General features: G+C 39.1%; 1 protein-coding gene across 1 annotated transcript in view; it reads left to right on the plus strand.

Annotated features, from left to right (window-relative positions):
* SPATA16 (spermatogenesis associated 16) overlaps nt 1-21,848 on the plus strand; it is a 227,602-nt gene that overhangs the window by 123,493 nt on the left and 82,261 nt on the right. Inside the window, exon 5 of the mRNA XM_003925112.3 lies at nt 21,190-21,274. Coding sequence (XP_003925161.1) covers nt 21,190-21,274 — 85 coding nt within the window. The remainder of the gene's footprint in view (nt 1-21,189; nt 21,275-21,848) is intronic.

Here is a 21,848-nt window from a genome sequence, read left to right on the forward strand (position 1 = left end):
CAGCTTTCTCTCCTAGCCTATTTTGGGATATCCTTCTTTGCCTGCTTTAATTTAAGAACATGTTCTTTTTCTATACATTATATCTCCTACAGATTCCAACTTAATTTTAGCTTCTGAGGCTTATCCTGCTATTCTTTTATACTCTCTTTCTTTAATTACCTGAATCATAAAATCCAGTTCTGTTAGAACTGAAGCTAGAAAATCAGGATTAGCAATCCAGTTTTATTGTTTACAGTCGTATTAGCCCTGAGAAGACATTTTAGCCTAAGGACATTAATTAATTAAATAGTGAAAATGCCCACAGAATGCAATGCAATCATTTTAATTAATGCTGCAAATAAATATTTACTAATGTGGAATGGAAAAAATAATAATAGTATTACCTAGTCTCACCTTTCCAAAAGTTGTTATGAGAATCAACTCTCCCTTTTCCTCTGGATCTTTGTACATCATACTCTTCAGATTTTTCCCCATGGCCCTAATTTTTCTTTCCCAGTATCTTTATTACTCAATTCACTGCCTAAAAAACAATATTTCTGAAGGTTCTATCCCCTTTACATTTTTAAAAAAAAATTGTAGGCCGGCGCGGTGGCTCAAGCCTGTAATCCCAGCACTTTGGGAGGCCGAGGCGGGTGGATCACAAGGTCGAGAGATCGAGACCATCCTGGTCAACATGGTGAAACCCCGTCTCTACTAAAAATACAAAAAATTAGCTGGGCATGGTGGCGCGTGCCTGTAATCCCAGCTACTCAGGAGGCTGAGGCAGGAGAATTGCCTGAACCCAGGAGGCGGAGGTTGCGGTGAGCCGAGATCGCGCCATTGCACTCCAGCCTGGGTAACAAGAGCGAAACTCCGTCTCAAAAAAAAAAAAAAAAAAAATTGTAAATTTTCTTTTCCTTGGCCATTAAGAATCCCCTCCTGACTTTAAGTAATCAATATACTAATGACTCCCATATTTATGCCTACATTCTCAGATCTTTCCCTTCAAGCTCCACCTTTATATATTCAAGCACCATCTGAATATCCATTTGGCTGTATTACAAGCATCTCAAGCTAAACATATTCTTAAACTGAACTTCTTACTGCTCTCAAAAACTTAACTCCCAAATATCTTAATTGCCTAACATAGGGCACTAATTAATTAGTGAAAGTACCCACAGGATACAATGCAATCATTTTAATTAATGCTACTAATGAATATTTACTAATGTGGAATATATTTGCACCATATTGTTAATTTAGGAAAGCAAGTTAACTATATGTGTAGTATGCTTTATCTACAGTACAAATTTGAATACATCTCTTTCCAGACTAATTACCTTAAATGGCTCTCCATAATCTACAAAATCATTCCTGGCCAGAAAAAAATTAAAAAGTATATTATAATTAAGACCCCATTTGTCTCTCTGCCTCTTTTCCCTTCATGCACACGCGTGCGCACAAACAGACGTACATTTTTCAGTACTGAAATACTCCGCAAGTACAGCACGTTATTTTGTGCTTCCACACACCTGCCTATGCCATCTTCTGTGCTCAAAATAGCTTTTTCCACTTTAGTCACCTATGAAGCCCTTCTTGGGACCTATTTGCCCTGGTTTCTCTGATTCTACTTTGTCACAATAGAATTAATTTCCCTTTTTCCATACTATCTCTATGCCTTGTCTCTACAGCTGCTAGTGCATATTCTGTGACTGCCAATTGAACTTAAAATAACAAGGGCTTCGGCTGAGCCTGGTGGCTCATGCCTGTAATCCCAGCACTTTGGGAGGCAGAGGCTGGTGGATAACAATATTAAGAGATCGAGACCATGCTGGCCAACATGTGAAACCCCATCTCTACCAAAAATACAAAAATTAGCCAGGCATGGTGTTGTGTGCTTGTAATCCCAGCTACTCAGGAGGCTGAGGCAGGAGAATGTCTTGAACCTGGGAGGCAGAGGTTGCAGTGAGCCAAGATCGTGCCACTGCACTCCAGCCTGGAGTCAGAGCGAGACTCCATCTCAAAAATCAATAAATGAGTAAGTAACAATAACATGGGTTTCTTGAGAATGTAAAACTGACCAATTTGTCAAGAGTTTCTTCTTCCAAAGGGGGCACCGGGAGTGAAATACTCTTGCTATCTAAATCTTGAATCCAATTCAGGTAAGATTTCCTTAGAACAAGTGTCTGTGTATTAAAATACAGAATAAAAGGGGAGCTCCTTATTCAAGACCTTTATAAAAGTCAACAAAAGTATTTATTGGGAATGATGTGACCCAGACTCTGTATTGAAAAGTTTATGACTTTTACTCTATGTCATACATGACTTGAATTTCCCTAAGCCTTATTAACACATGAAGACAGATCAAATCACAAGAACCACAACAACTCAAAATTCTAGCATAACATTGCCACCAGAATAACACAAGACTTCAGTCTCCCTGACTGTCTTCTGGGATTCCTGAGGGCCAGCTGATGTGCATTCCAGAAAAGAATAGAACAGAACAGCATGGCATGAAGAGGTTAGCATCTTAGGGTAATGTCAGAAATATCCTTAAAAGTTTTCGTATCATCTGCTGCTATGTGTGTGGTTTTGTGTATACAACCTATACACAAATATGCTCACATAAACATTTACTGTTTCTTGTAATTTTCAGTATATAATGCCATGGGAAGATTATCATCAGAAGCCAGTACTCAAGGATTTCTCTGCTTGGAATACTTCAGCAAAGTAACAAAAATTCTATCCTGTTTCTCTTGCTGTTCATCATTATCAATCCATGTTTCATGGATGACTTTCTCTGCCCAACAGACTCTTCCTTGGCCCTCAATTAATTATTATTTTTTTTCCTGAAAGGCCTAGAGGACCACCCACTTGCCTGGAAGATGTTTGATTTGTTTGCCATTGATCAGCATAACCCTTACATCTTTCTCATATTTTAAAAATAGATTTCAAATTTGCAACAATTATTGATGATTCATTTGACTGACTGCATTCATTCATTCATTGCCTATGGGCTTAACCTTATTGAATAGAATGGCAAGCCAGCACTTGACACTATTTAAATTTTCATTTTCTCTTTTGTTTTTTCACTAATATTTTAAAATCCAGCTAACCTTGGATTTTAAACCTGCGTAATGTAATCTTTCTGTTCACTACATTTTTGGATCAATCTTCAGCTTCTGTATCCCTCACCAAGGAACTGGGAATATAAGCCTCAACCGCTGGGGCTAAGGGAATTCTTTCTCTGTATGGTAGTCTGGACACTCTCATAGGGATTTCAAAACATTCTTTTTCCCGGTGTGTTGTGTTTTAGGTGTAATTGCTCAAAAGATTGTCTTTGAATTGCCTCTATCGAGTGATTTCTGTAAAAGACTTTGCTTTCCTCAAGTAAATTCTGTAAAATCCTGGCCATCACAGTGAATTCCCAAATCTTCACCTAATCCCCACGCACAGTGTTATCTCTCAGGGACGGAAGCTCCAACCCTTTGATGGGAGGACTCCTTTCCTAAATCAGGAAGAACTAAAATGGATCCCATTTGGGCAGGGCCTTGAGTCTTCCAGTGCCCACCTTGGATCATGCCCAGGGCAGCAAGTAGCCCCTCAGAAGTCCATTAACAGGGTCACCATTAAATCCTTTCTACCCAACATCAAGTGAATTATATAAACTCGGTAAGAAGCAGAATCCTCATGCCTGCATCATGAATATTTTTTCTGGTATTTAACCCTTGCTCCCTGACCTCACTCCTCCCCACCAAGCCAACACCCACATCCTAGAGTCCCCTAACGTCATTCAAGAGATATGCTTATTCTCTTTCGAGTCCTCCTAAGATTTGGAATCTTGTTAAGAAGCTCTTGCTGCACCGTCTTCCCTTCTGTGAACTGGTGTGGTTTCTTTCTCCACTTTCAAAAAACTGTTTATTACTTTCCTTAAAACCAACTCACATGAAAAAAATACTTGCCAGCTGTGACTGCTTTCCAAAATTATTTATTTATATTTCAATTTATAAATACGCTACCACTACTTAATGCCTCTGGGCACATTTGCAAAATGAAAAACACAATTTTCAAAAAGACAAATACCATGCAAGCTGCAGCTTTTAAAATAGAAGAAAAAAGAGCATCATCTGCCTCCATTTCCCCACTTCAAGCCAACCTCAAAATAAATGAGTTCTGTCCTGTGCCACAAAAGGAATGCAGAATTCTCCTAATGCCAGTACCATGGACCAGTTCAAGGGTGCAAAAGCTTCTACGGAGAGGAAAGGGAGACGACCTTGTGAATTCAACAACTGTTGTGCCAGGATCCAGTTTCTCAGTCCCCCCATGTATTCTGTCTCTAAAGCTCAAGTAATAGAAATACTATCAATACATATAGTGAGCTCTTGATAGATAATTGTCTGCTTTCAACATGCATAGCATCCCACTTCCCAACTCCACAACTTTGCCTGTGCTATTCATCGTAACTGGTGTTCTTGTGTGTGTTGCATAATCTCTGAACTAGTGAAATACATCTAAGTGTTTATTAGTCATGAAATGCATCTAAGTATTTAAATTTATAAATTAAAAGCTAGAAAATATGAGTCTGGAAAGCACAATTTCAGCATAAAAATCAAGGTTGCTATGGATTGTATCTGATAAATTCTATGAGAAAGCCAACCAGCAGTTCAGTGGACTGAAGATAAATACATGTTATCTCTAAGAAAATATATATCTCATAGGAAGAAAAGTATGCATGTATATGCAATTTTTCTGCAGACTCTTAGGGGAAAAGTTCAGTATAATTTAATAAGAATTTATTGCAGCCTATTATATAATCAGCTCTTGCTAGGAAGAAGGAAAAGAAAAAGAAGAAAATGAGATTTCTGCCCTTGAAGAGCTTACAATCCTAGTAAAGATATATAGTTCTCTTGATAGAGTATTAAACAGGCATATTTAACCATGGAGGCTGGGCGTACAAGGTGCATTTGCACTCTGAAACATCTCCCTTGAGAGAACAATAAGCATTTGCATAATTTATGATTGAAACCATGATATCTAAACCCTTTTCAGTGAAACGGACTTCATTACCCTAGGCCAACAAGGATGGACTAGGATTATCTTGGGATAACCTAGGTGTCTGGTCGGTCACCCCTAGCATGGGATCAAGAGTGTGGGCATCACAGTGATGACCAGAGAATGGAGATGGCTTTGTTTTTCTCTGCCCTTCTCCCCCTGCTGCTCACTGATTTTCCTTTAAATGTCTTAGTTCATACATTTTTATTGCTAGTCATGCATGTTTTGACCAAGATTTTTAGACTAGATGATTTCTTCGGTCGCTAAAACTTAACTGCCACCCTGGTCCAAACAGAAAAGGGGAATGAGATCACCTAGACCTGCTCCTTCATGATAGGCATGAGCAAGGCAGTTTCTCTTAGAAGTGGACTTGTTAAGACCATCACACTTGATTCACAATTGGCAAGAGCGTAACACTTTATTCTAGGTACTCAGACATAAATTCTGCAATCAGCATCTTTTCATATCTGTCTCATGTAACCCATTATCCTTTCTGTCTCATGTAACCCATTATCAGCAACACTGCCCTTCATGAAGCAAGAGGTCCATAGCTTTTGGTTGAATGAATGAAGTGGTTCCTATGTCTAGAGACAGGAGAACATAGCTTATGAATACTGAGGATCACTATCCTCCTCTACCTCAGAGAAATATTTCCAAAGGAGCAAATAAATGTACTAGCTTATGTATTATAGTTTGTTTCCCAAGTGGAAATTTATTTTCTGGAAGAATATATCTCAAAATGTTTGATGTAATCAGTAAGAATTTTGGTTTAATATATAGAATCCCATTTTAACTTCGGCAGCACATCTGTGCCTCCCTTCATTTAACAAAATCACTTAGTAAATATTTATTCACTTACTATGTCCCAATTGCCATTCTAGATACTCGGTGATACAGATGGCAATGGGCAAAACTTCAAAAATCCCTGCCCTTGTGGAGCTTACAATTATTCATTGATTTAATAATCACATGGCATGTGCCTGCACTGTGCAAGCCTCTGGTGAATTCATAGTAAGTGAGACATGATCCCTGACCTTCAGAAAATTACATTCTACTGAAGATGCCTTTAAAGAGTACCAATAGCTCATTTAAAAGGCAGAGTTAAGGGATTCTAAGAGATGACATATGCAAAGTGTTAAGGCAGGGTAGAAAATAAAAATATTCGAGTGTAATAAGGGTTAAAGAGGTCTACACCAAAGAAATGACATTCTCGTTGTGGACTCACAAAGCTACATACACTACCTATAAGCTTCTAAAAGTTTTGCAAGTGCAAGAAAAAACTTAATAACAATGAGATAATCAATACATTTTCAAAGCAGTCTAAATAAACCTATTTGGGTATAAACTTTTCAACAAAGCAATTTGTATTTTATTTTCCACACGATTTGTGTTGAGAGCTGGCAGAATATGAACTGGCAAGGTACCACTTACTGGGTGCTTCCCAAGTATCAGGCACTGCTAATATGCATGACACATAACAGGGTATTTACTCCTCCTGACAACCTTATGAGGTTGGCAACTATTATTATCCACATTGTACTATGATGCAACTGAGGCACAGGTGGGTTAAGTAACTTGTCCAAAGTTACACAGCCAGCAGATGATAGGATTGAGATTCAAACAAAGGCTGTCTGGCTCCCAAATCAGAGTTTTCAACCTCTGTGCCATATTGTCTCTCGTTATTCTGGTGAAAAATAATTTATTCAAAGTTATTAAAGAGAAATAACGCCTTCACCTTCCAATAAAGCAAAAATGTGCAATACCATTTAACATCTCAATCTAAAGAAGCAACTATCATTTTATGGCAGTTTCCATCGTTGAAGGTAAGATTTGTGAGCCAGAACATTTTTTGAGGCCTCTGAAATTACCTACTTATCTCTAGATGTACAGTTTACTTGAAAAAATTAGATACAGAATGCATACGCTTGGGTGGATATTTTGAAAAAGGCAAAGGTTGGATCCTATAATGCTGTCCTGAGGGGCCGGGCCTGGGTGGGTTTCACAGTGGAATATTTGGGATGGCCAGAGTACAAGCAGAGCACATGGGAAAGAAAGAAGATCCCGGAGCAGAGACGTGGACTATTCGAAGGGCTCTAGAAAACGGCTGGAAGTAAGTCTAAGCACATCGTAGTTCTGCCTAATGTCTGCTCTGACTATATGTAGTTCATAAAATTAGCACATGTTTATATGCTGTTTTACAGCTCCCCACTATCTCGGAAGAGTGTGCCAGTCCTCCACCAGTGAGCTGGTAACACTTGGAGAAGTGACATCTCGTTGTATCTTTGTGGGATTTTCCTCAAAGAGGTTTCGGTAGTCATGGTGGTGGTGGTGCAGCTCTCCTAAATTAAATTGGAAATGCTACCTATGAAATTGTTTAAAGATCCACTCTCTTTGGATCACACGTGTCCTGTGTAATAATTTTTTCTTTTCTTTTTTTTTTTTTTTTTTGAGACAGAGTTTCGCTCTTGTTACCCAGGCTGGAGTGCAATGGTGCGATCTCGGCTCACCGCATCCTCCACCTCCTGGTTTCAAGCAATTCTCCTGCCTCAGCCTCCCAAGTAGCTGGGACTACAGGCGCGCACCACCATGCCCAGCTAATTTTTGTATTTTTAGTAGAGACGGGGTTTCACCATGTTGACCAGGATGGTCTCGATCTCTTGACCACATGATCCATCCGCCTCGGTCTCCCAAAGTGCTGGGATTATAGGCGTGAGCCACTACCCCCAACCAATAATTTTGATTATGTTATTATACAAATGTTCCCTAGGCATGAGCTACCTCTATCCTGCTATGCATCCAACTCATTATGAGGGTCCTTCACACTACTCCTATCCTTTCCTACAGGAACCGATCTTGCCTGAGTTGGGAACACCTGACTCAACTTCTGACCCTCACCCTCTCCACATTTGCTCTCAGGTTGGCAACGATAATATTAATCACAATGCCATCAACCTAAAATGTACAGATCATTTCATAGACTTCAAACTGTTTTATAGATTTATTAGTTATACACACATCCCCCTCCGGATATAGGTATTATTATAATCGCCTTCATTCTAGATATGGCCACTAGAATATTAGGACAAAGACTTGGATTCAGTGATCTGTCCAAGATCAACCATGTCCTAAAAAAGTAGGAGACCTATCATCACATAGGACCATGTAAACAATGCTTTCTCCTTTCGTTTCCTCTATTTAGTGCTTAGATTATTCCACCTCGGGAAACCTTTAATAAGGTACACATACTCTTCCAGTGTCAAACAGCTTTCTGCTGGTTTGTCTTTTTGTTTCATTTGAGAGCCAAAAAAATTATCCTGCTCAAGACTGATAAGAACAAAGCCAATATGATACAACTAAGAAGTGTTACAGAGTGGGCTGGGCGTGGTGGCTCGTGCCTGTAATCCCAGCACTTTGGGAGGCCAAGGCGGGCAGATCACCTGAGGTCAGGAGTTCAAGACCAGCCTGGCCAACATGGCAAAACCCTATCTCTACCAAAAATACAAAAATTAGCCGGGCTTGGTGGCAGGCACCTGTAATCCCAGCTCCTCGGGAAGCTGAGGCAAGAGAATCACTTGAATCCAGGAGGCGGAGGTTACAGTGAGCCAAGATCACGCCGTTGCACTCTAGCCTGGGCAACAAGAGTGAAACTCCATCTCAAAAAAAAAGAAAGTGTAAAGTAAAACTCGATTTCCAAATATTAACCATCAGGCTCTCCATGAACATCTCTGAGTGGTTCTCAGCTCCTCCCCATCTCTTGGAAAGTGAGTGAGGGTGTTTGGGTGGCTAAAGCAACTGGCAAGCATGATTGGCATGTAGAGGGGGCGGCTAGAGATACTGAGCTTCCTGCAATACACAATCCCACACAATACACAGTGTCGCTCCCTAAAATTTCCCAGAGTGACTGCAGTTGAGCAACACTGAAAAGGAACCCTGATTCTACTCAGTTAAAAAATTCAGACATTTTAAGTCACTTTACCCTTTTATTTAGTTTTATTTCGTTGGCAAAAAATTGCATAACTGATATGTCATTTGCGTAAACTTTGATTTAAGATGTTTGTAGGCTGGCTTGTCAACATCACCACAGTGTATAAGATCCTCTGGTTCTATTGGAAAATGGACTCCAGGAGAATTAGTTTACCGTATCTGGGTTGCCTGTGTTGGCTAATCACTGTTTTCCTCAGTCTCTCCATCTTTGCCTGTAGGTCTCAGGCTCTTGAGAAATAGGCAGCTGAGTTTATGACCGTGGCCGAGTTGCACTATTTGCTAAATAATCAGGATATTTTATCATGCCGTATAATCGCTATAATTCTGAGGGATTTTTTTCCTGCCCAAGCAGAGATCAGGAGGAGTACAAAGCACACCCCCTGACTTGCTACAAGCCTTAAGATTGTGCTTTGATTTCTTTACTTCTAGAGAGTAACAAGACAGTTAGTTCTGGCTACTTTCTCTGTAAGCTGTTTCTCTGCTGTGAATGGGTTTATTTTCTGCACTAAGTACTCTTATTTCCAACTGCTTTACATTTTATATTGGCTCCAGAAACTGCTGCTGTGAATAACTGAAAGCAAAGTTAAATTCAGGATTGCCTATTTTTGTACAGCCAGACTCTCCTCTAGCTTTTGTCCCCTTTCAGAATGATCTGATATGACATTTTTCAGTTCTTCCTGATTATTCCCCTTCCTCTGATCCCGCAAAATGTTCAATCAAGTTTCAGAATCATGTTCAAGATTGGAGAACCTTACACTCCCGATTTCCATTCATACCAGCAGGTGAGCTTCCCTTTGCTGGTAGAGAAATGTTCCAAGAATGGATGCTTGACTCTCCATAATGGAAGAATGACCCCCTGGGATGTGGTGGGGCAGGAGACGGGTCCCTGGCAGGAAAGTTCCCTGTGGGGGTGCTCCAGGAGGAGCTCTTGAAGAATGAGTGCTAAGGAAGCTTCTCGAAGGCTTGCCGGGTGCCATCAACACTCCAGACACTCAGGTCAACGGATTATTTAATTTGACTGCAGGCCTGTGATTTACCAGTCAGTCTCCAGCAAAGAGTTATGCAGTTGGCTTCAGGCCAAGCCCATTATCATTTTATCATTTATGGTTTCCTTGAGCATCAGATATTAGTTCATTCATCTGGAAAAGGAAAGAAGTCCGTTTTAAGTTTTCCTTTCCTCACAAGATGAATAGGACTATTAATAGGAAGAATAACTTCTTCAATGCCTCTTCTTCTATGAAAGCCAACCCTAGTCTGAGAGTAAATCACACAGAGCCTGGAATATGCTGCATTGAAGTTCATAAATGCCTTGTCCTCACATTCCTTGTTATTTGACTTTGTCCTTAAAAATGGTGCCATTATCTCAATTTCCCACGTTCTTATAGTCACTGCCCTAGTTTAGACCTGTCTGCAGTCCCCCAGACTTCCTGCAATACCCCCTCCCCCAGGCCTCCAGTGTTCTCACTCAAATAGATCTTCTGAAGAGTTATTAAGGTTCTCTCTCGAAACCACAGAACTGCCCATGCTACTTTTGCCACTTTCTATTTAAAAGCATACAACAGTTCCCCATTATCCACAGAATAAAAATCCAGGCTTCTTCATGCCTTTCCCCTCCCTTGCCTCCCTGCTCAAAATGCAGCAAGATGGTACTGTTGGAATTTCCTGCTCTTCCTCCTGCTTCTAACCTCTGCACCTGCGTTCAAGCTGTATGCTAAGCCAAGAACGCCCTTCTCGGGCTTAGCCTCCCTTTGCTTAGCTAACTCCTACTCATCATTTTGAGCAGACCCAGTCCCCCTCCCTGAATACCACCAGGCTCTCAGCTGCATTAGTGCATATATTGATGTATCCACTTTACTCATTGTGATGTAATTATATTTCCTTCCTCATTAGACCTTGATGATAAACATGGCTTACTCGTGTTAGCATCCTTATCTTTGTGGAACAGAGAAATTCATGAAATATGCAAATACAAGTCCAGTACTCATATGTATTCAGATCATGTCCTATATCCATATGGCCCTATCAGGACACAACAATACTACTACTATTCCTGTTTGTAACAGTAGCCAATCAGTAGTTACTGAGAGCTTAGCAATGTGTGTGGTGAGGCAATCTTCTTCATTCCAAAGATCAAATTGGGTCCAGATATTAAGGACACCACTTATAAACCCCTGCCTAAAAAGCAAAATAGAGATAACCCTGGATTGTTCCCAGTATAACCAGAGAGTGTCATTATCGCTATAAACACAAGCCTGACAGGTGGTGGCTGGGTAAGACCTCCTTCCCATTATTAAATCCAGACTAGCAGTGGCTGAGATTTTTAAATCAGAAGTTCCCATGCTATCTCTCTCCAAAAATTCTTGCATCTATAGAATAACATTTACATTCATCTGCCTGAAATCTAAGGTTTATCATAATCTTTCCCCAACGTAATTTTCTAGCTCTTTCTCTCTCTCTTCCTCTACACAAACCCTCTGCTTCTCCTGAGATTCTGCATGAATACCTTCTCCTTTCAATTCCCTAGTATGTGATATGTCTCTGCTCCTCAACCAAATAAAAAAATTTGCCACCTTTTGTTCATTACTACTTAAAAATAATGTGAGCCATTCTTTAGGTCTCAACACCGAATTCCATTACAGTATAAGGTAATCATTTTCCTCTTTAAAATTCCGTAGCACTTATGATCTGTACTTCTTAGTTAACATGATGTAGTTAACGTTTGCATGGTTCTTTGTGGACATAAAATGCCTGATATTTTGGCATGTCAAATATGCCAAATGTGGATGTCATATTGATAGTCCAATTGGAAGCTCATAGAGATTGGCATTGTGTCTTCATACTTTTCCATGTTGCCGTGACTCCAAATCTGGCCTATTATTATAAAACAAGAAACATTTGCTGATTTTCGGGCTCCACACAGAAAAAAAGTAATAAAAAAAAATTCCTAAAAAGATCTAAGATAAGTTCTATTTCTCTATTCCTCTTCAATTAGGCATATATTCTCTATAGACATAATAACACCTCTCTTGACACAGACAGAAAAGAAAAAAATTGACCATGTGATATTAATAAGCCAGAACGAAGAACAGGACATGTCTGTCCGTGAGACAAGCATGAATGGGGGATAAGGGAGGAGGACCAGGTATCACCAGGCAATAGCATTACACACAGTTCAATCAACCACAGTGGATATGGTTTTTAGAGAGTACACCAACAGTCAATGGCTGGACATGAAATTAGCATCAGGTGCCCAGTATATCTAGTGGAATCCTTTCTCTGCCATCTACTTTTTAGAAAGCTAACTTCCTTAAACCTCAGCTTCTTCTACTTGTAGCTTGGTTTTAGGAATTAAATGAGACATAAAAGCACTTGCCATGGACATGCTAAGTTCTCAGTAAATATCAGCTGCTGTTACAAACAGTTGTAGTTGAGAATCTAGAAACAGGCAATATTTGGAATTCCAGACTAACAGGCAGGCCGTACACCTCAAGAAAAATTCCCATCAATTACTCGACAGTCTTGCAGGGATAAGCATGGCTAGAACCCCAGTAATCATCAGAATCTGAAATTATAATCAAGGCAGGAACCTACAACTAGATTTGGGCTGTGCTAGGTAGAGACTCCGTCTCAGGAAAAATTTCCAGATATTAGAATCAGCCAATTAGGCAGAGAAGTAGACTTGTTACAAAAATCCAGAGACCAAAAAACTTCTTCAATGACCACCAACTACAGAAACACCTGAACCCAGAGCGTTACCGAAGCTGAGTCTCCTAGTGAATGAACATCAAATGACTAGGGCCATACAGGAAGCGGGAAGGAAGATGAATAACCAAGGGAAAGGCCAAACACAGGCAGATATGAATTACTGATTATTTAAACAGACAAAGTGTTTATTAAAAATGTACTGAGGGCTGGGCACGGTGGCTCACGCCTGTAATCCCAGCACTTTGGGAGGCCAAGGCCAGTGAATCATGAGGTCAAGAGATCGAGACCATCCTGGTCAACATGGTGAAACCCCCGTCTCTACTAAAAATACAAAAAATTAGCTGGGCATGGTGGCACGTGCCTGTAATCCCAGCTACTCAGGAGGCTGAGGCAGGAGAATTGCCTGAGCCCAGGAGGCGGAGGTTGCGGTGAGCCGAGATCGCGCCATTGCACTCCAGCCTGGGTAACAAGAGCAAAACTCCGTCTCCAAAAAAAATAATAATAAAATAAAATGTACTGAGCAACAACTATTACCAGGTGTTGGAGGAGGCACTGTAATGGTAGTCTCCTGTGGCTTACAGTCCAGATCAGCACTGTCAAATGAACTTCCAGAGATGATGGAGATATTCTGTGCCTTCGAGGATGGTATCCACCAGCCGCATGGGGCTACCGAGCACCTGAAATGTGCCTGTGTGCCCAGGAAACTAAATTTAAATTGTAATTTTAATTCATTTAAATATAAATAGCCACAGATGTCTAGTTGTTCCCATAGTGGACAGCATAGAACTAGAGAAAGAAGGCAATAAGCAAGTAGACATAGGTAATGACAAAATGCAAAGCTTATTTAGAAAAAGGATACAATTCTGGTTTAGAAATAGCAGGGTGGGGGCAGAGTTGGGGGCGTGCTTGACTGAAGGGTTATGGAAAATACGTTGAAGAGAAAAACCAGCCTGTTAAGGATTTTAGGCTGCCATGGAGGCTTGAGTTTTGAGGTAATTTACCTTTACACTTTTTGGAAGAACATTGTGACTGGCTGCTGTGTAAAAAATATGTGAGCCTATGTAAAGATGCTTGTGAGTGTGTGTGTGTGTGTGTGTGTGTGTGTCTGTTCACGTGAATGAATTTTTAGGTCAGACCTTCTCCCCATAACAATATCGTCTTTAATATTACTGTGTACTTATATTCAAAAGCAAAATACATTTGCATCAATATTAAGTTATCTAAAAATTAGCAACTTATATACATATGTTCTTGAGCTTTTTTAAGTCTAGGAGAAAGGAAAGGAGAGGAGAAACCTCCTAAGCACATTGATAAGGCAAAAGGATTCTGTAGTTAAAACTGTCCCATACACACACCTCTCAGAAGTACCTATAGCAATTACATAAATGAAATAGATGCATGTAAAGATCACAGATGATCCTTAGACTCTTGAGAGAGATCAATTTCCAGCTGTAGAAGGAAAAAAAGGAGAAACCTAAATACATTGGAAAGGCAACCACAAAACTGACTCATGGCAAAAAAAGAGGATACTGGAAAAAGACAGAAGCAACTGGGGTTAATTAATTAACATAAGAGAAGGAAGATTAATAAATGATCGTGAGGATGTTTAGAACTTCTGTTCAGAGAATACAGTGTAGTTGGGTAGCAGTAACACTGGAGAGAAAAGTGAAGCCAGCCAACGAAGACTGCAGAAGGTGCTATTTATGACTGTGAAACTCTGGAATCAGTGAGGAAAGCAGAGCAGTGTCCTTCTGTGGAGGTCTTTAAAACAGAATAGATTCTCATCAGTCTCATTTGAAAGGTTTAAGTGTGATCCTGCCTAAAGGCAAGGTGATGAACGGAATGACTTTTCAAGGTCTCAGCCAGTCAGCCCAGTGAGACCACACAGCTGATTGTGCACTGTGATTTTTTTGTGTTGTTTACCCATATCTTATTGTTTTACACCACCATGTGGCCACACTGAGTAGAAATGTTATAAATTTTGAATCTGAACATAGCCCTTAAGAAATGTCAGTAATATAGTCTCGTACTCTTAGAATTGCACAGTCGATTTAGAAATAGTCATCTGTCACCTAACATAAATGTGCTTGTACTCATAACCCTTTTGTGATAGTAATTACAAATAAATAAATAAAACTGGAAAATAAAACTGGTACCTATTTGATTAATAATACTACGTCACATTATTTTATTATGTATTTGCCATTTTATAGGAACAAAATTTGATTCACCATCAGCTGAGTTCATAATATCAAAACCTTTTATTTTATATGGGTATATATTTAAAAACCAGATTCTGGCCCTTTTGTACTTAACAGAGGTATTAAGTAAATAAAATGTGAAGATTTCCTTGCAGGGAAGCAATCATTGCTAACATATGACTGAAGGCATCATATGTTAAAAATAATTTTAGATCAACACATTAGGCCAATGTGCTTCCCAATACCTTTCCTCTTCAATTTATGCCGTAAATACATCAGCATCCATTAGCATTCATTAAGCCTGCATATGAGCTAATTTCTGCATTGCATTCCATATTGGACAAACTAGTCCGACAAAGCCCATTCTGTCGCTCCATTATCATGCCGCTTTCACTACAAAAGCATTCTCTTAAATATGGACTGTGAGATAGCTCTAAGGCCAGACTGCTTCTGTTAGAATCCTAGTAAGCTATGTAATTCCGTTAGTCTCGGGCTCTTTGTAGCATAGAATTTGATTTTTGAGTTTATGTAAATAAATAAGATAATGTGTAGTTGTTTGTTCAACAAATATTTATTGTGTGGCTACCATGCCAAGCACTGTTCTAGGCACAAGGGACAAAGCAATGAATAAAACAGACAAAAATCTCTGCCCCTGGGGACCTTACATTCCGGCAAAGAGCCAGATAGTAAATACGTTTCACTTTGTGAGGTGAGACATAGGATTTCTTTTGCAACTGCTCAACTCTGCCTTTGTTGCACAAAAGCAGTCACAGACAATGTGTAAGCAGTGCACCAATGAATGAGCACTGCTGCATCCCATTAACACATCATTTATAAACACAGGTAGCAGATCAGTTGGGACCCAGAGACCATGATCTGGTGACTCCTGCAGCAGAAGACAGCAATAAACACCACCAAAACTAATACAAATAGCTGGGCTCGGCAGCTCAAGCCTATAATTCTAGCACTTTGGGAGGCAGTGGTGGGTCATTCCAGGTCAGGAGTACGAGACCAGCCTGGCCAACATGGTGAAATCCCATCTCTGCTAAAACACACAAAGCCAGGCTTGGTGGCGGACACCTGTAATCTCAGCTACTCAGAAGGCTGAGGCAGGAGAATCACTTGAACCTGTGGACTGTCAAGAGATGGAGCCTGCAGTGAGTCGAGATTGTGCCACTGGACTCCAGCCAGGGCAACAGAGTGAGACTCCGTCTCAAAAAAAAAAAAAAAAAAAAAAAAAAAAAAAACTAATACAAATAAAATAAACCTTATGTTGAATGGTGATAAGTACCATGGAAAAAAGTACAAGCAAGGATATGGATAGCATCAGAATCTGGTCAGGGTAGTTCTTACTGTGAAAATGATACCTACAAAGACCAAAGGAGGTGAGCAAGGGAATTATAAGAACATCTAGGGAAAGAGAATTTCAGAAGAAGGACTGTCATGGGCAAAATCCCAGAAGCAACAGTATGGCCATTCTTTGTGAGGAACAGCAGGATGGACTCTGTCTGGAGCAGGGTGAGCTAAGGAGAAGGCAGTGAAAACAAGCTCAGAGAGGTGGCTTGTGACCAGATGATACAGGACTCAAATGCCATTATAAAGAGGTTATTTTTTACTCTGAGAAAGACAAAAAGCTTTGCAGTTTTAAGCACAAGAGGGACCTGCTCTAGCACCCTAATTTTAATGGGCTCACTCTGTTGTGTTGAGAATCAATGGTTGGAGAAGCAGGGAGCCCTGTTTGGAGGCCATTGCAATAATCCTGAGGAGGGATTATGGACCAGATGATAGTGCTGGAGGTGGTGAGAAGTGGCAAGATTCTGATGTAGGCTAAAGAGAGCCTGACCAGGATTTTATCTGGCATTGAAGAGGAAATGAGAGAGAGAGGGGCTGATGGTAATACAAGGTTTTTGTCTGAGAAATTAGACAGATGGAGACTACTAATGGTTGGGGAGATGAAGTGAGGAAGATTTGTGTCTCTGAGATGATTAAGTTAAATTTCATACCTATTAGGTATCTAAGTAGAGACGTCTAAAAGGCAGTTTCTACAAGATTCTGCAGCTCTAGGAAGAGGTTTAGCCTCAGGATATAAACATAAGACTTGTCAATGTATAGATGCTATTTAAAACCATGAAACTGATGAATTCACCAAGAAAGAAAAAGGTCCAGGCATTGCATCCGAGACACCCGAAGTTAGGAATCCAGGGAGATGAGAAGTTAATAGCAAAGGAGACTGAAAAGAGCAACCGGAGAGATAGGAGGAAATCCAGAAATAATGGCACAGTGGAAGCCAAGTGGGAGAGGGTACACTGGAGGAGGCAGTGAGCTGGTGTATGCCTTGCACAGGAGAATGCATAGAAAATGAAGCTTGGAAATTGAACCATTACATTTGGCAATATGGAGACTATTAGTAGTACGGACAAAAGCAATTTCAGTGACATGGTGAGTGTGAGAGCCCTGGCCGGGCGTGGTGGCTCACGCTTGTAATCCAAGCACTTTGGAGGCCAAGGCAGGCGGATCACCTGAGGTCAGGAGTTCAAGACCAGCCTGACCAACATGGTGAAACCCTGTCTTTAAAAAAAAAAAAAAGAGAGAGAGAGAGAGAGAGAGAATGAGAGCCCTACTGGAATGAGTCACAGAGACAACAGGAAGAGAAAAATCATGAGTAGAGAATGCACACAGCTTTTTCAGGAGTGTGAGGTTTTTTGGTTTGCCTTTTAATACTGAAAAGAAGAATTCAGGTGATCATTGGAATGGAGGCAGTGGAGCAAGACAAGCTTTTGGAGTATTTGCTTTGTTTTAAAAGGAAGAAACAACAGCGTGTGTGTATGCTGGCAGAAAAGCTCCAGGAGAAAATGGGAAATGGGAAGAGTGAAAAGAAAACCGGAATAGTGAGAGACTTGGTGAGCAGTTTCCATGAGTAGGCGCAATTGGATGAGATCTAGTGCAGAAGTGGGTGGGTTAGGTTTACACTCTCTCCACAAAGTGCTTAACATGGTGCTTATCACGTCGGAAAGGCTCGAAATTAGCACATGTGAAGCCACTGATTGTCAGTTAAAAGGGTTTGACTAACGTGATCTTATAGTTTCAGTGCAGGTACAGCATTCAGTACATTAATGAAAATAAGATGAATAGAATCCTGACAATGAAATGAAAACAGTTGGAAGCAACACTGAATCACATTGACTAGCACCTGGATATTGTTCTAATGGTAGAGAGATACCCGAACGAGAATAGAAAGAATGATGGGTTTCTGTTCACATTTGATTCACGGGATGAGTCTGCCGGAACCAGGATCTCACATGGTACTTGGCTCCTTACAGATGCTCAATGGGTTGATCAATGAATTATCTTGCCCTTTATAAATTCAGCATGACGAAAAGCCCATGGCTCTTGCCTCACAAATATTGCATGACATAATATAATTCCCATGCACTTTTCATATCATTTCACTAATTTTCACTGATTCATGAGGGCTGAGCAGTAGGGCAGGGCTACAATAGGGAACCAGACAAAGGAAGGTGAGTGGTAAAAGCACACCTGCCATTTCCACTGGGAAGGAAGAGGGACTTGGAGCAACCACAATCCAAATTGTGTCCAAACATGAACACAGCTCTATGAAGACACGCCACGTACTGAAGGAACTACAGCATAGTTATGAAATATATCTCAGCCAATATGGAGCTTTAGGAAATCATTTTTTGTTATTTAATTCTAATATCCTTTTGCTCTTATAATAATTATGCTTCACTGAGGTATGACAGGTAACGAATTTCAATGCATCTTAATTCTTCATGGTTTCAATATTAATTTGGAGCTGTGTTCCTTTAAAAATAGACTTGAGCCCCCAGGTGAAAAAGTGTACTTAAGACTGTAGCAAGCAGTGTGACAATATAATATTACAGAAAAAGCAAGTTTCAAAAACATTAATAAAAATGCTAAAAATCCTAATTTTACAATGGCAAACGCAAAACCAACTTACCAAAAGCATTAAAAATTCAGGAAAGCCTTAGAAACCCACTGGGGTGATCTACCTCCTACTCTTTCACAATTTTCCTAACCCAAAAATTGTAATAACAAACATTATAAAAATTCTTTTCAATTTAGCTTTGACTTGACTCAAGCTACTATTAATTAATCAAGAATTATCTTTTACATTTTTGCATGTTTCAAATTGTCGAGTTTAGTCACTGGACTCTGCTCAGTAATTTTAGTATATATTAGGCTGTCCCTTGAAGAGAAAATAGCACATTGAAATACCTAAGGGGCTCTATGGCTGGAATGTGTACACAATGCATCGAACTATTGACTGGCAGTTATATAAATGCCCACCATGGCTTGATCAACCTGACAATTTTCTTATTGTAGAGTTAAACTACCCCAATAGCCTTTTTGTAAATAAAATCTTATTGTAACACAGCCACACTAATTGGTTTGTGTATTGTCTGTAGCTGCTTCTGCAAAGCAAAGTTGAGTAGTTGTGAGACCACATGGCCCACTAAACTTAAAATATTTACTATTGGTCCTTTACAGGAAAAGTTTGCCCACCCTTGGTTCAACTAGTGGCTGGCATACTTCTTAAGCAATGTTTGTTGAACCATATTTCTAAATCCAAATGCTAATGATAGAAGGAATCAGAGTGCCAACCAAATCGTCACCTAAGTGTACCCAACTTCTGTAAATACAGGGTGTGCTGTCCTTGAAAATTAAATTTCTATATTTTTTATCAATTTCTTAAATTCAGAATATATTAAATGAATTTCTATTAAATAACAGGCACCTCCATGTCAAGTAAACTTTCTTTTAAAATTGTCATGAAAAGAAAATGTTTCCAAGTGCTTCTATCAAAATGCAAACATTTGAAATACACTTTTGTCCCTCTACATTCTATGATTCTTATAATTTGTTTCTACCCCATTCATATTTACACATCAAAACCTCCTACCTCTCTTTACCTTATCATTAAGAGCTTTGGGAAATACAAAAGGATTCTTAAAATATTAGCTATTCTTAAATTATTGTCGTTTATCTTGAAATGTCAGTGGACAGCTTCTTTCCAATACTACTATATATACACATGTATTTAATGAGCTGAATAATCCTCCAGTTGGTGATATTTGTTTCCACCATTGATTTTTAGAGTCCTAAGTTTTGTCTGTCCTGAAGAAGAATCTAAACATTTAAATTCTTTTAGCAGAGTATGTTTATAGTTGCTATACCTTAGACAACTTATATTTAGAAAAAGAAAATTTCTAATTCAATTTACAGTGATGTCAAGAAGCTACACATACCTGCAGGCAAAGATAAGACAAACATTCAGGGGTACATAGTGATAGCTCTGCTTAAATAAATAAACTTTTGGTACTAGTGATTAGGTACACAGGATTATTACATGTTTAATTGGCTAACGTGACAATTTGGAATTACTTCTAGTCACATTTAATTGCATTTGGAATCTCTGGTGAAAAGAAATAGAGAGACCTAACAGAGAAACAGTCATAAAAGTAAACTGTTTTTCCAAAGGGTACTAAGTAATGAATTAATATCCATTGCACAATAGTTTTTAATATCCCCTCAACTTAATAAGACTAATGCAGCAATTGTACACACTAGACACTAAAATCAATTCAATTACACACAAAGTTTGGGGGAGAGGATTCTTCCTTGAATTGGAGATTTTATATTTTCTGTTTTCAGAAGGCTAATTTACTCAGCAGTGAATAATATTTAACTGAGGTCAAGTCTGACATATGCTTAAATACCAATCTAATAGGTAGCTATATATGCTATGCTAGATTTGAAGACCTAAAAGTTCATAAAATCTGTGTCACTTTATAAGTGCTTTGAAGCTTAATATAGGGTGAGCCGAGATCGCGCCATTGCACTCCAGCCTGGGTAACAAGAGCGAAACTCCGTCTCAAAAAAAAAAAAAAAAAAAAAAAAAAAAAAAAAAAAAATATATATATATATATATATAGGGCAATCAAAACAAAACATTCTCTCATAATCTTCAAATTTCTTATACTGTATAAATTTTTAAAACCATCTAGAAGACAAATAGCTTATTGCTTCTCTTTATAGTTTTAGTCTACATACACCCCCCAGAAACCCTAGTTTCAACATTCTAAAATGTGCTTTATGTTTAGCTTAATATTAGTCTAGGCAAATTTAGACATTAAAAATTATCTTCCTCAGTATTTGTATATACTGCTTATTATGGTTGTCCTTCTGTTCTATACATTTGTTTCTGTTTTAAATCTGTCCTTCTTAGGAGTGCCATGATTGCTGACTACATGTTCTGGCTCAGCGGAGGAAGTGAACAGAGCATAAGCAAGCTCATCAAACTGTATTGGCAGGTAAAAATTGATGTCCCAACTAGGGAGGAGAAGCCCATCTTATTTTGAGAGCCAAAATGAAAGATCGGTGCTTAAAAGACTGCAGAAAAAGGTAGCTCTGGGCATATCAATCAGAAGGAAGCTACTGAATAATAATGTATTCATAATGAAGTAGATTTTTTAAGACTAATTCTAAGGGCAAAATTCAAGGTTGTTAACTGGTGGCCCATACTTTAGTTTTACAACTCAATATAAATTTTAGAGATCCCAGGAACTACTTTTCCAGGCATGCTGCTATGATACTTTAAAATACGAACATTGTATTTTCAGATTCTTATTGATCTATGGCCTGTAAAAACAGATACTAGAAGTAATATTAATTGCATAATAAAGGAAAAAGGCAAAGATCAGATGTATTTGTTTACGATTTACTCTTTGAAACACTTAGCCTATAGCAAATTCCGGATCTTGTTTCTCATTTATTATTCCAAATAGCAGCAAGAAGTCATCCCAAAGGTCAACCAGATGCCAAGAAGAAAGTCCTAATTTCTTAGAATTAGAAGAAAAATGTTGGATTTATTAGTTCAGTCTCATT

Source organism: Saimiri boliviensis, chromosome 9, assembly GCF_048565385.1.
Source record: "Saimiri boliviensis isolate mSaiBol1 chromosome 9, mSaiBol1.pri, whole genome shotgun sequence".
NCBI classification, from domain to species: domain Eukaryota; kingdom Metazoa; phylum Chordata; class Mammalia; order Primates; family Cebidae; genus Saimiri; species Saimiri boliviensis.